The sequence below is a fragment of the Cyrtonyx montezumae genome, unplaced genomic scaffold (genome assembly GCF_038088225.1).
Source record: "Cyrtonyx montezumae isolate F1298 unplaced genomic scaffold, pur_monq_1.0 scaffold_3, whole genome shotgun sequence".
Lineage (NCBI taxonomy): Eukaryota > Metazoa > Chordata > Aves > Galliformes > Odontophoridae > Cyrtonyx > Cyrtonyx montezumae.
Genome location: NW_027072034.1, coordinates 80813864 through 80827991, shown reverse-complemented (window position 1 = coordinate 80827991; position 14128 = coordinate 80813864). Strand labels below are relative to the sequence as shown.

At 42.7% G+C, this 14128-nt stretch overlaps 1 protein-coding gene across 1 annotated transcript; it reads right to left on the bottom strand.

Moving 5' to 3' along the window:
* Positions 1–11525: 11525 nt before the first annotated feature.
* On the bottom strand, positions 11526–12803 carry LOC136051357 (apovitellenin-1-like). Its single transcript, XM_065740765.1, is given in 4 exon segments — positions 11526–11625; positions 12171–12330; positions 12688–12757; positions 12759–12803. Coding segments are annotated over 4 exon segments (375 nt in total).
* Between the last annotated feature and the right edge of the window lie 1325 nt (positions 12804–14128).

Sequence of the window (14128 nt, the reverse complement as noted above, 5' to 3'; positions counted from 1 at the left end):
TTTAGAAATGCAATGCTTTAATGAATTTGTGTTATTTGTTCTCATACCTTGAGTCTTGTGCATTTTTCTTCAAGTTTCAGCTTCTCAAATAAGGGATCAAATATGTTTTAATCACAGGAATTAAAGTAAGACCCTGTGGTTTCCGAAAGAAAAAAAAAAACAAAGACAACTCAAAGGCAGAGAAACCAGAAGACAAGCAAAACAAACTGCATTTAACCCTTTTCTTAACAGCAAACAACCAATTAAAAACAAAATCAAGAGAACACCTTCACACTTTTTAAGATGGTTTGGGGGGATGTGACACAATTTCTGATTGCTTGGCTTGTCTAATGCTACAACACTGTGTGTCATTCAAAGTCCAGCTCTGATTTGTTTAGGTGCAACCACTTTATGTTAAGACCCAAGCAAAGACAAATGCAAACATGCCTGAAAAGCAAAATTAGCCAAAGTTTCACAAATGTTTGACTAAAACAGAGAATGCTGAGAAACCTTGGGTGCAGGAATGCTCACAGAAAAGGAATTCAAAAGAACCACTGTATAAATTCATTGATAAACTATAAATAATGAATAAGAATCAAAGCTCCAGGAATTTGTTTTCTTCCTATCCAGCAATCTCTAGGAAATGTAGAAATCTTACATTTCATATAATGTAGAGGAGATGCTGATAGCTCAACTGGTGTTAAGTGTGACAGTAAATGGGATGGGGGAGCAGAGAGAGCTTCCTATTTTTAAGAGTCATAATACGTCTTAGAATTACAAACTGAAAAATTATGGAGTTAAGCAGTTCATTACAAATCTGGTTTGGGACTTCTAAATGCCAATGATAGAAAAGTGTGCTTAAAACAAAGAAACTAGGGTACAATGTTTTAAAGTGCACAGTAAAACTAGAATTAGACTTCCAGCAGCACTGATACATTGGGTATATGTTGAAACATCTCATATTCTGTTGTGTCTTTTGTAAAATATTTAGCTTAATATATTACTGCTTGTCATAAATCTAATAAAACAACATCATAAAGCATCCAGACTGTGTTACGTGATAGAGTAAAAGAACTGTTAGAAAATTTCCTTTTGCATTTCCTTTTTTTCAAGATTTCTATTTCTCCTTTTTGTACTTAGCCTTTAAAACTTTTGAACGAGCTCTCATAAAACCCACAAAAGGTCTTGACTTCAGTGGCAGAAATCATCTTATCAAAAGGTGATAAAACGACATATATGGAAACAAATCTTGAACTGCAGTAAGATCTTTAATGATACTTACAGCCCTGTATAAACCACATTCAACTCTGCCAATGAGAAAGAAAAAAGGTCAGCAAATATATATCTTCACTGAATCCCTTCCCATTCTACCAGGCAGCAGTTTCAAGCTAAAACTACTGTCACAATTGGTTCCTCTCAGCAGTCCATTATACTCCCTCTACTTTACTAGTAAGTAACGAGTGGCTTATTTTATTTTATTTTATTTTTGTAATTGTAAAAAAAAAAAAAAGAAAAAGGAATCTGTAAGTTGCATTTCAAACATCTTGTGATACCCATTACTGAAAAAATTCACACCTTGTTTTTAAAGAGTGTTTCCTCAGTAGGTCAGATGCCTTATTTCCCTCAGTCTCTACTCCCACTCATAGCAGAACAATCTCTCTGGAACATAATTAACCCGTAATAATTTCAGCTATTTTAAGGTAGGGCTGCTATTTTCTATTTTCTTTCATTTTTTCTTTCTTTTTTTTTTTTTTCCTTCTAATGCTTCAAAATACAAGATCAACTTGGAACAATGACCCGGACATTCTACTTGGATCTCCTTCAATTGCCTAAAGTTTCCATCCTAGCCCCAGGAAAAAATAAAAACCAAATTTAACTTGCTACATATTGGAAGGCTTGAAGAAGAACAGAATTAACACTGCAGCAAATGTTTCATACAACGGAAAAATAGTATAAAGGAAGCAAAGGAAGCAACTAATTCTACACAGACTGTGTCTTTCATCTATGTTAAAAGAGCTTGACAACTGCAAAGTCCTTCACTTTGTGTTATGGAAGTGAAACAGTTCTGGCATGACACTTGCCACAGACCTTGCTAAGTAATTTGGGCTTTTTAAAGTAAATCTGAGATGATTATATCTACCAAATGTAGATGTTGTTTCTTTGTCTGTTGTAATCTAACTTTTCCGCTCATTGTTGTGAAAACGTAGCGAGCATTACTAGAAAAACTGGCTGCAGGTCTGCGTGGGAACAGGTATCTCTGCCCATCCCACAAAGCTTTTCAAGATTTCAGAGATATTTTTGTAGTGCTTTGGAATGAAATTGAGACCTTTGAGGTTTTGCATGAAAACAGGTACAAATAAAATAAACAATCTAGAGGTTAGTGCTGTTTCCTGAGATGTACACAAATAATGTTCGAGTGCTTCTACTTCTTGATATAAGTCAGACCTAGACAGATGGTTCTGCTGGTCTCCATTCCGGCTTCAGTGAATCAGCATTCAATGCATTTTGTGTCTTAACACGAAGGAAAATTGTACCCACAATCAACGTCTACTTAAAAGGGCAAGGAATTTAAGCAGCCTTTATCTCAGCGCCAGATATTCTAACATGAACAGATGCACAAAGACACTGATGCATCCAAAAAATAAGTGCTGATTGGTGCCCAGGAGCAATAAACTCATTGAGAAAAGAAGGGGTGTTTATGGGTGCTAGTAAAGTGTATAGGACAAAGATGCCAGCTTATGAGTGGGGCCACTTATGTGCATTTTCAGGAGTTAAATAATGCTGCAATATCTATTTGTTATCTTTGTATGATTATTTACATCCATAAGGTCAACAGAGATTTGTGAGTAGATCTGCAAGCTAGACACAAACCATTACAATCAACACAAATTATTACATGCTCCGAAATTTCTAACTGAAAAACGATTTCAGCTCTTCCCATGCTTAAAAGGCTTCACTCAGTTATGGTTCATATTTTAGGTAAAGGCTTGGCAAATGAAGAGCAGTAAGAAGTTACCACAAATGGCTTGAAGTCAGTTTTACAAGGGGAAATAGATCCACACAGACAGGTTATCAAATAAGTCAGCATTCTGCATGCAATAAGAGAAATCATTAATAGGAATGTGGAAAGAGTTTTCTAAGTTGAAACTGATGACCAGTGGAAACATGCCTTAATGATGTATTATGGACTCACAGTAATTACTGTGTTACCTAATGTCATCTACAGAGGTTGCCCTATAAAACCAGAAACAGGCCATATTACCTAATATAACATTTTAGTACTCTACCATTAAACCTGCAATTAGTGCATTCTAGGTTTCAGTAACAACCCAAGCACCTGCTCAGTTCCCGGATGTGGATCTTCAGCATCCTGCTGGAGTCCTGCTGCGAGTGACAGGAAATTTAGGAGAGCACTCTAAAGGGGCTGAGTACTTCATGCTCAGAAAAAGCCAAAGGAATGGCCCCAGACATGTGGGTGTCTAAGATGGAAGTTCATAATAAAGTAAAAGAACATGAAATAAGGGAGATAAGAAAGTGGACTGTGGAAACCAACAACTTTCAAGAAGAAAGGCAGCCTTCCCCACATTACTCAGTAGAAAAGCCCTAGCAAATGCCAGGCTGGTTGGGTTGTTATTTATTTTTATATATAAAGGGAATGGCAGGTTTTGTTTTCCAGATTTACTACTTCTGTGTTTTTGTGACAGATCCTAGCACCTTTGGAAATAGAGGCTACATGTTACGATTTAAGAGCACACAACATTACTAGTATCAGTCGTCTTAAACAATGCATTATAACCAAAATACAACTTTTCAAACTTCAAAACAGTTTCCTTATTAGTAAGAGATGGTATTCTTAGTCAGAATCTCCCACTATGTCTAGTTAGTGAGCTTACTTCCTCTGCTGCTTACTTGTCACATTTTCTAAAGCTCGTGGAGTTTTATGACAGGCATTCCAACAACAGACCTCCGAAGAGACAGATGATTCTCCAGAAATTTGGACTGCATTTTGCTGCTCTGGGCACTGGAGTAGAGCACAGGGTAGGTAAGGCAGAAATCTGTGTTCAAACAAAATGTTTCCCACAAAGTGACTAGTGACTTCTGAGGTTTTCATCTGAGGATGTCTAGCTTCAGATCCTCTGAAAAGCACTGATTTCCAGAACGTACTGAGTACTCACATCTGCCACTTGAAGGATGCCCTTTCTTTTACCCTCAGTTTGAGGCAAAGCAAATCAGTCTGTGAAAGTGTGTGGCATTTTGCTCAGAGAATGAAACTTGGACAGTGGTTTTAAGATCAAACCAAATTTTCAGTCTAGCTTTAAAATCAGTACGCAAAATACCAGAAAGACAGAGCCAAAATGCAAAGAGCACCTTTTCCACGGAGGAAGGCAGTGTATATATTAATACTCAGTAACTGTTTAACTTATACAGCAGCATGATTTCTTCATGTGCTGCCTCAACACCTGCATGACCACATACCCTGAGCCCTCACCACCCATTTCCCCTGCAACTTACTCCTCACCCTCCCTCCCCTGGGAACCACAGAAACGCTTACCCACCCCTCACACACAGCAAAACAGTTATACCATTAAAAAAAACTATTAACAAAAAAAAAAAAAAAAAAAGAAGGGAAGGGAAGGGAAACGGGAATGAAATGTGTTATAAAAAGATGCCCATGAGAAACTAAGCTGCATATGAGAGAACATATCAGTGCAGAGCCCCTGCTCAGAAAAAAAAAAAAAAAGATTTAGCATGAGGAAAGTAAAGAGTAAATCTGCAACAACCCTTATAATCCAACAGCTTCCAGGGCCCAAGCTTTGATGGAGTGAAGCGATGGTGATGTGGCACACTCACATCTGTGCAGTTACTTCAGAAATCCTTACTGAAGGTGACGGAGTCCTCCCACTTTTCAGATATTTTAAGACCTTGTGCAATTTGACTAGTGATGCTTATAGGTCCCTACCTCCACTGCCACCTAAATAAATGTCATTGAATGCTGGTGGGGAAATTCCTGTTTTCACCGAAGTCAACTGAAGTTTTGTACGGCTAACTTCAGAAGAACTGAGGTATGGCTGAGTGGTAAGACTGAAAGCCTGACCCCACAGCCATACAAACCCAGCAGTGAACTCGGCAGGATCAGCATGCCCTCTCTCAGAGTTCATGCTAATGATTCATCTCCAGACAGTCCAAGGACCAACGAAGTTCCTATAATTACATGGTCCTGCAGATGCTTGTAGATAAGAGCATCTGAATAGATGCTTCCAGTCGTGCTGCTGGACTTCCTGGTACCATGAGCTGCACCTAACTGAAATTGCCTTTCAGCTACTTGTGTAAGATGCAGGGCAACATCATGGCATTTAGGCACAGTTCAGCTCTCTGCTGAGCCATGTGTAGCGTAGGCACACAAAATCAGCTCAAGTTCCCAACCCATGCGGCTACCGCAGCTCTGGCGGCACCAAAGCCAGTGCATTACACAGAGAAATATCCTTGGACTGTGTGTTTGCTTTGTGTGTTTCAAGACTGAGTCTCCTTCCTTGTCATGTCCCGAGACAGTGCTCACTTGAAAGCCAGAGATGGAGAGTGAAGCCGAGCAGCCAAATAAATAAATAAATAAACAACTAAAACTATACTCTGTATTCACAGTAAGACCTGATAGGAAAGCATGTACCCTAAATCAGGTGTTGTGAAAAGGTCCAGGGGAAGTGAAATAAAAACAGGATTTCCAAAACACTGCACATAGAGAACAAGGACCAAAGTATACATTTTCAATCTTATAATTAAACTAAAATAGCAACAGCAAGCAACTACTCATTCATCTTGTGCTGAATCCAGCCTTTGTATGGCACTTCACACAGTTGTATGAGATCGAAACCAAACCATGGCCTCCTGCCACACAGTGGGAAGGGTTTGTTTGGTGTGTGAGACACAGGTGGAGAGAGGTGACAAATATGTGGGGAAGGGCTCTTGTCGGCTGACAGGACAACCCATGACCCACAGCCTTCCTTTTATTTTAACAAGGCCACTGAGTACTCTGACTCATGCTTTAAGGCAAGTGGCACTACCTGCAGTGCAGCACAGCCAGAGAACCTCAACCAGTCATTTATATCACCAGCAAATACACGTCAACTATCTTTGACATGTATCTGTTGAAAAACATAAGCACAGGCCACCATTTCTCCTCAGAAATTCCATTAAATGTGTTGAAGATCACGAGCTCCCATGCAAACCTGTTTGGAGGATTCCCTCCACTGCTCTTCAACACATCAGTTTACCCTCTAACCACATATTGCTTTCTTTGCAAACAGCAGGGGAAAGAAATCCCTGTTCAAAAAGCAAGCTGGTAGGCTCAGAGGCCCTACCACCCATACCACCAACCCATCAGCTCACAGCATTATGCCCACTCTGTCACTAACCCCACCACAACATTACATGCACCCTGCAGGACAGTACTTTGAAACTGCAGCCTAGCAGATGCAGACCAACCTGAGAAGTAGGGACAAGACAGGATTTCCAACAGTCAGTTTTTAGAAAGATGGCTGTAATCAGATGAAAGACTACTTTGGATGGAAAAATGCTTCTCAGTATATATTGCAGTATCAGATATCATGTGTGAGTACTGATTTTACATAGTAGATCTTTATTTTTCTGAGGTATCAAGCTATCATTTGGAAAAATTGAAAAAAAAAACCCAAGAACTAGCACTCTCTCCTGTCAGCAGTATCTACCAGAGATGTTTTTTACATAATATGACTTCTTTTGGGTCAACTTCATAAGAACAGTTTTCAATCTAAAATCAACACAAGCTTTTAACTGACAAAAAGACTAAACAAGCTGTTTGCAGTGCTGAAACAGTGATATATGTACATAGCTTCAGCAATTCTTGACATCCAAAATGGAGAAATACAAGAAACTTCCCATAGCAGCACTGAACAAAGCAGCTCAGAAGCTATAAGCATGGGAACCTTAAAGTTGTGATTAGCTCACAGCTACAACAGCAGTTTAATGAAGAAAGGAAGAAAGAAAAGAACTGTGCTAAGAACATGAGTGACCTCAAATGAGTAAGACTTGACTTTTTTCTGCATCTGAAAACAACCAAATGGTCATGGCACCATATTGGTTTCCTTGCTCCTGCCCAGCCTTCCTCTGCATGCCATTTTGTGGATGCTGTGAGGCAAAGGCAACCGTGGAGCTGTAATGGCATGTGTGATGCCAGGATGTGTTACGAAGCCAGTTTGAGGAGAGCTGCCATCAAGCAGTCCATCTCTGTTGGACTCAGTGATCTTTGTGGGTCCCTTCATTCTCTGATTTTATGCTTACAATGTGGTTAGTTTGCGCACCCAGCTGCCGATATTGTACTTTTCCAAGTTTGAAGTAGCAAAACCAGAAATGGTTTTACAAACACAGAATCACAGGGCTACAAGGGACCTCAAACGCAACCCCGTGCTATGGGCAGGGATGCCCTGCAGCAGCTCAGGCTGCCCAGGACCCCATCCAACCTGTCCTTGAGCATCTCCAAGTGCCTCAGCTTTTCTTTAAGAAGCCTCCTAGCCCCATGTCCCCCCAGAATCTAGGTGTAAAACGGGATTCTACAGGGTGGGCCGGCAGCCGTCAGACCGCAGGGCGTCGCGCAGCCCTCACCACCCAGCACACACGCCCATAGAGAGTGCTAGGCGAAAAACCGAAATCCCTGCCCTCCCCACCCAGCACCACCCCGGCCGCAGCTCCGCTCCGTCCACTCCATCACGCGTGGATTTGTGGACCAGCATCCTATACATCGATAAAGCGCAGCCTCCCCATCCCTACCTGCCCGGCCGGGCCGCTCCCTCCACCTCCCCTGTCCACACCGCCGCGGGAATGAGCGCTCCGGAGCCGAGCGCAGGCCCAGGGGCGGCAGCGGCCTCGCGTGCGAAGCACACGCGGCGGAGGTGCCGCTTTGAGTCAGGGCGGCCGCGGCGGCGGGGGAGCGCGGGCTGCGGGCGAAACAGAGAGCGCTGCTGAGTGATCTCTGCCAGCCGCCGGCAGGCGAGCGTCACGCAACGGGACCGGAGCCCTCTAGCCCGCCGTCAGCGCGGGGAAAACAGGCTGAGCGCTCACGGCGTGGTCGACGGCCACGCCGCAATCAGGCTGCCTTTCTTCGCGTGTCACTTTTCCAAGTGCTTAGCGGTTACAGGGAACTAGGATACGTAAAAGGCAAATGGTTCTGTGCCATCGGCAGTCTCAGCAACGGTACTCAGCGTAGTGGATGTTTTTTGAGAAAGGGTGTTTTTGCAGACTTCAGGGACACGTGAGATGTTATTCATTCATCTCAGCAACAGCAGAAAATCGATATTTCTCAGGATTTCATCTCAGTGAACTCAAGTGAATGACACCACAAGGTTTCCCAAAGCTGGCAATAAATTAACGATGATTTTTACAGCAAGGGTAGTGAGGCACTGGGACGGGTTGCCTAGAGAGGTGGTGGACTCTCCATCCCTGGAGACTTTCAAGGTCAATCTGAACGAGGCTCTGAGCAACCTGGTCTAGCTGTAGGTGTCCTTATTCATTGCAGAGGGGTCGGACTAGGTGAACTTAAAAGGTCCCTACCATCTCAAACAATTCTATGATTCCGCAATTACTCACAAAGAAAGTTGCTGTAAAACAGGTATCACTGAAGTGAACACTTCCCCTGCAGTGCTTCTCCAAGAACCCTGGGGCCCATGGTAGACTTTTACACACATCATTCAGGAAGCGATTTCCATCCCTATTTTTACAAAGAAATTACAAGCACAGTAAGACTAAACTTTCATTTCTTCTAAACAGTAGGAGCAGTTGTGAAACAGTTTAACTCAAAATAGAATGCAAGGCCTCTTGTTACCAATCCCATGAGCATACCCTAGCATCTCTTTTGGAATACAACTATTATTTCTTTCCCCTGCCTGGTCCCATCTTGCATGCTGGACCAGCTGCCAGCTGCCAATTTCTGCTTTTAAAGAGCTATCCATACAATGGTTCTTACAGTATCAGGGTCACAGGTGGCAGCGGCAGGATTTTTCTTCTGTAGATTGCCCTACATTGTAGATTGTGCAGCAGATTAACCACCCAAAAACTTCATGCAGCATACAAATGCGCAGATAAATCTGTGACCCTGAGATTCAGATTCAAGCACGGAGATCTACATCCCGATTCCATTTTGCCCATATACTAAAACTTGTCAGACAGATAATCAGCACGTGGCTGGTTCAGATTTTCTGGAGATTACATTGCAGAGGAATGGACGTGCTGTATCTAAGCACATTTAACAGAACATCAAAATCTTCATTAAGTTTTAGCATGAAATTCACAGCAGGAGATGCTTACTCCAGATAAGCCACAATGTGGTAATGCTGCTGAGTTGCATTGGTAAAGTCACACAACAGACTCAAAGCACAATGAATTCACTCTGCTTTCCAAACTTTTTCCTGCCTTATTTTAGTAACATGTACAAAGTCTGAATCGTTGATTTCCAGGAGGCCAAACTCTAAGGTCACATTCAGGTTCTTTTGTATGACCTGTGAATTTTTACTCCATAACAAGGAAATACCACCGGAGTTCATAAGCAGTGAGGACAAGGCCTGTCCTGAGAAAAGTCCTGGGATGCCAAATGCTTTTCTGGGACAGTAGATTTAAACTGATATGACTTTGCCTGCAAGGGTTGAGTTTGGGAAGAAAGAGAGTCTAAGGAGATACGAGCAAAGCAGGTAAAAAATCATTTCTTCAGAAGAAAGGGCTGAAGTTTATGGCTTTTTCATGCAGTAAATGTGCTTATCAGGCCAAACTTTTTGTGCTTTTCTTAACCTTCATTAAAGTCTGGGAGCATTTATGTAATACCTATGCATGTACATACTGATGTGTGACCAGAGAAGCAAAACTAGTCTAAGCAGAACAGGCAGCAACAGAGAAATCTGCAACAGAGTTTTGCAGAAGTGGTGAAGTGGCTGAACGTGGAAGTGCTTGCTGCTCTGCACACTGCTTTACACCTACGGCTGTATGTGGTACCAAGCACCTGTGGAGACACAGAACTGGTGAAATGAACTTATTTACTCAAGGCAACCTGTTAAGTGACAGCTTACCTCGATAGCTGATCCCACTGGTAATTAATTACAAAGCAAACAAACAAAACAATCTTGATGCATAGGAGTCTCATTTCTCCACAGAAGCACTATCCTGTGTTATTCACAGCCTACCAAACTGCTCCAAAAAAAAAAACCAGCAAAAACATGCTCACCTTTGTGTTGTGGCAAACTCCTCTCAGGAAAGCCCTTGGGAGAGGAAACTGGGGGAATTACAGAAAACTGAGGAATCAGGTACTGCTGGCAGAAAGTCTTTCTTACCATTAATGAAGAAAGTAGGCACACACATTTTCAGTATCCAGCACTTCATGCTGGAGGAAGCCTTCCTGCTCAATGAGAACTTTCTTTCCCCCCATCATAACATAACCTAAGCAGTACAAGTACTGAACCACATCAATGGCAAAGTATAGTCACTTGAGATAGTCAAACACCATTGTAAAGTGTGGAGTCCTGGTTAAAATACAAGGCTGGAAGTGTGTGTGCAGAGTTAGAACAGCTCTCCCACCAATGCTAATAGGAGGTTGGTGCTGAGATACTGGGGGAAATGCAACTGTTGACTGTTGTGCAGCCTTTTGATGATGAGATAGATTTCTTTACCAATATGAACATCTGAGATGAGGCAGAGTTAGAAAAGGCGGGCAAGGACCTTTCAAGTCTTCACTGATAATTCTTAGCATAGGTGCCCCTTTCATAAATGCATCACTCTCCATCCTGAAGCTAAAGAGGGATTTTCCCTTCCTTCTCCTTTGGAAAGGCTGATCGGTAGACTCACAGCTTAGGTGATGAAACATGCTTTCAAAGCCCTGCTCAAACTGGCACACAGTTTCATTTACTGACACTTGTTTTCCCAAATGATCTAAAATCTTCAGACACTTCGTACAGGTGCACCGGCTTGCTTCTTACCTAACAAAGGAGAACAAATAGTGGGACTCAACATTTCATGGCCTTTAAGTTATGGCTGCCCTGGTCACCTTGTTGTGGTGACCGCAAAAGGTGTTCAGGCAATCACCCCATCCTATCCCCATGTCTGCCAAGAACCTGTGCTTAGTTAAACGTGCCTGTACTGTCAAGGTTTGCTCACATAGCCTGTGACAACTTCTTGTGAATCACAGCTACATTCTCAGTAGAATGGGGTGCAGAGTTGGATGTGATTTTGTAACAGTCAATACAAGTAGGAAACTGAAGGATGTGTAACAACCAACATTTTTTTATTAGAGGGTCAATGGCCAAGTCATTCAGGAGGAATTAATATTCAGGTTTGATGTTTTTTTTTTCTCAAGGGGAAACTTCAGCAGATGTCATCCATCCTTCGGTATTTGATGCTGGGTTCCCTCTAGTCACATTAACAGGAGCATCGATTCTTTGTTATTGACTGATCTTGGTCCGTAGTAGAGACAAGGGGGAAAAGAACACTGCAGGATGCTACCCACTCACTTCAGGGAACAATGACTTTTCTCCCAACTAGTAGCCTGGGACTTTTGTGTACCACAGGTTCCTCATTTTTTCCATCAGCTGTTCCATCAGTAAAGTGAGTCTAGCTGTTTCTCTGATGAGGAAGCTCCTGCAGGAGACATCAGCATACATGGTGAGATACATACATATGTCAGTGAGGGTAATCTCCATCTGCAGTAGATATCAAGCTATCTTTCTTTCACACTGCCTGTCACTGAGTGCAGAGCTCCTCCACAGTCCTAGAGGGATTTTCCTCAGAAGGCAGGAATAGGCAGTCTGCATTTGCTGAGTTAGACAAAACTTTATCTCTTGAGTCGTCGTGCTTTTCCTTTTGGGAGGAAACACTTTCCCCTTCGTTGAGGAGTATGCATTTACAGATAGAATGAATTTTATCGTCTGAGTTGAGTGCCACCAGTGTTTGCTGGCACCTTCAGTACTCAGTTCCCCACAGCCAGTGCCGCATCATTTGCCCGGCCTCTCCCAGGGGGCTGATACCCTATCAGTCATTGCCCTCCACCCCGCCCCTACCCATGCATTCATCATCCCTTGGGTCCCCTCATATAGAGACTTGATTAATCTGGTCTTTCTCCTGCTCCTCCCTCTCCATTTCTACCCATAGCTGTCACAACACTAGTGCAGAAGTTTTTTCCATACCTGGTCCCAGCAACTACTGTAGTCTGGGAAACATCCACCAAGAACTGACCAGCTCTAGGGGATATCTTGTTCACAACTTCTAAGATGTAACCTGCAGCTGCATCGGGGATGACCAGCCAGTCACGACGGTCTCTCTCAAAGATGGACTTTGAGTGCACTTCTGAGAAGGAGAAGGCAAAAAAAAAAAAAAACCATGAGGCTTTTCCAGTCACATGCCCCTCTGATATCTTCCACCAGGCACAGTGGGAAGAGATGCAGAATTCTCAGGTTCAAAGAATTTGCTATAACAGCATCCAGCAGCACCTCATTGCTAATTTCTGGGCACCTGAGTCACTTGACATGGCACAGTATTTGTACCAGGTATGGATGATTTGCAAACCAAGCCCCTACTTTCACTCTAGAAAGCACCATGTACTCATGGTTTTGTACCATGTTACTGGATTTCAGTCCTACTTTATGGATGGGATTGACTTTGCTGAGGCTATGAGAATCAGTCCCAAAAGCTGTTCAGACTTACCGGGGACAGTGGTGCTAAGGAGCAGAATCAGAGCTATCACCAATGCCCTGTATTGCACCATGATTTGTTGGTAGCAGCTCAGCCCCGCACACCAAGAGACCTGCTGGAATAACCATACAATATTTTGCTCATGTTTTGCTGAAAGGTTGATATATTGAAAGGATGACATTACATCTAAATAAACTTTTCAAATACTGTGCATTTAGAAGTTAGAATTAGAAGTTGAATTGATTAATAGGCTGAACTACAGAGTTGCACCAGTCAGAACATTGTGATGAAAACATTAGTGCTAGCAATTGCAATGGCAAAAAAGAGATGCACACCTATCTGTGGAATACCTTGCTAAATTCTGCTCCAGGTAGCCAGTGCTAGAAGCACTAGCCAGTGCTTCTTATTATTCCACAGTAAGTGAGTTTATATATATTTTGATTTCCTTTTATGCACAAATTACTTCCAAAAACTACCACACCATCTTCTCTAGGAATTTGCTGACTAGCAGCAGTTGCTCAGTTAGCACCCTTCTTTGAATTTAATCTTGGGGCCAGTTTCTCCCTCTGTAGACAAAGGGTATAAATTTGTTTCCAAGGATTGTAAAGGAGGGATCTTACCTGCTTTAGAGCCTGAAGCCGCTGTGGTGAGGGCAGCTGGGAAAAAGTCATACATGTTCCAACTCTGCAACTCTGCAATTCCTAACTGTGGCTTGACCCTTCTAAGAGTGTCCTATGGAGCTTCCATCACTCAACATCAATCCACTCCCACCCTCTTCCATTTCAACAATATTCCATGCTGGGGAGCATGAGGTGGGTCCAAGTTTTGTAAAAAGTGGAGCAGACCACCTCCACTCCCTTGTCCATGCCCCAAGGTCCATACCACCCAGAGCAGAGAGTGCAATTCTTACCTGTCCTGCTTTCTCTCCTCCAGGCTGAAGCTGAGGCTGATGTTCACCTGAGACCAGCATTTATGCAGATCTAATATAGAGATAGCGAGGGGTCAGAGGTCTTGCTTTGTTTCCCCATTCTCTTTTGCAAGAAAATTCAGCTCAGTGGCATAGAAAAGAAGCTGTGTAGGACTCTGGACCTGTTGTTGGGATTTGGTAATGGAGGGTCAGTCTGACCTGAGCACAAGAGATGTGGAAGGCAGCTCCTGGGTCACTGAGCCCCCTACTTTTTCAGGCAACCGTGTCATGGAGGCCCCTTTCATAAACTGACCAAATTCCACATTAACTGTAGCTAGAGCTGAGCTGAATTTTACTCCCACTGCTTCTGTGGGAAGGCTCATGTCAAAAGCTGACTGCTCCCACAGCTGCAAATTATTCGTGGCTATTATGCTCATCCATATTTCACCCTCTGTTTCCAACAAATGTTTTAACCAACTGGTGCACACAGGTATGTGCTTGTATATAGTGCTCTCCCAGTTCATTTTTTCCCCGTAGCCAAGCCTT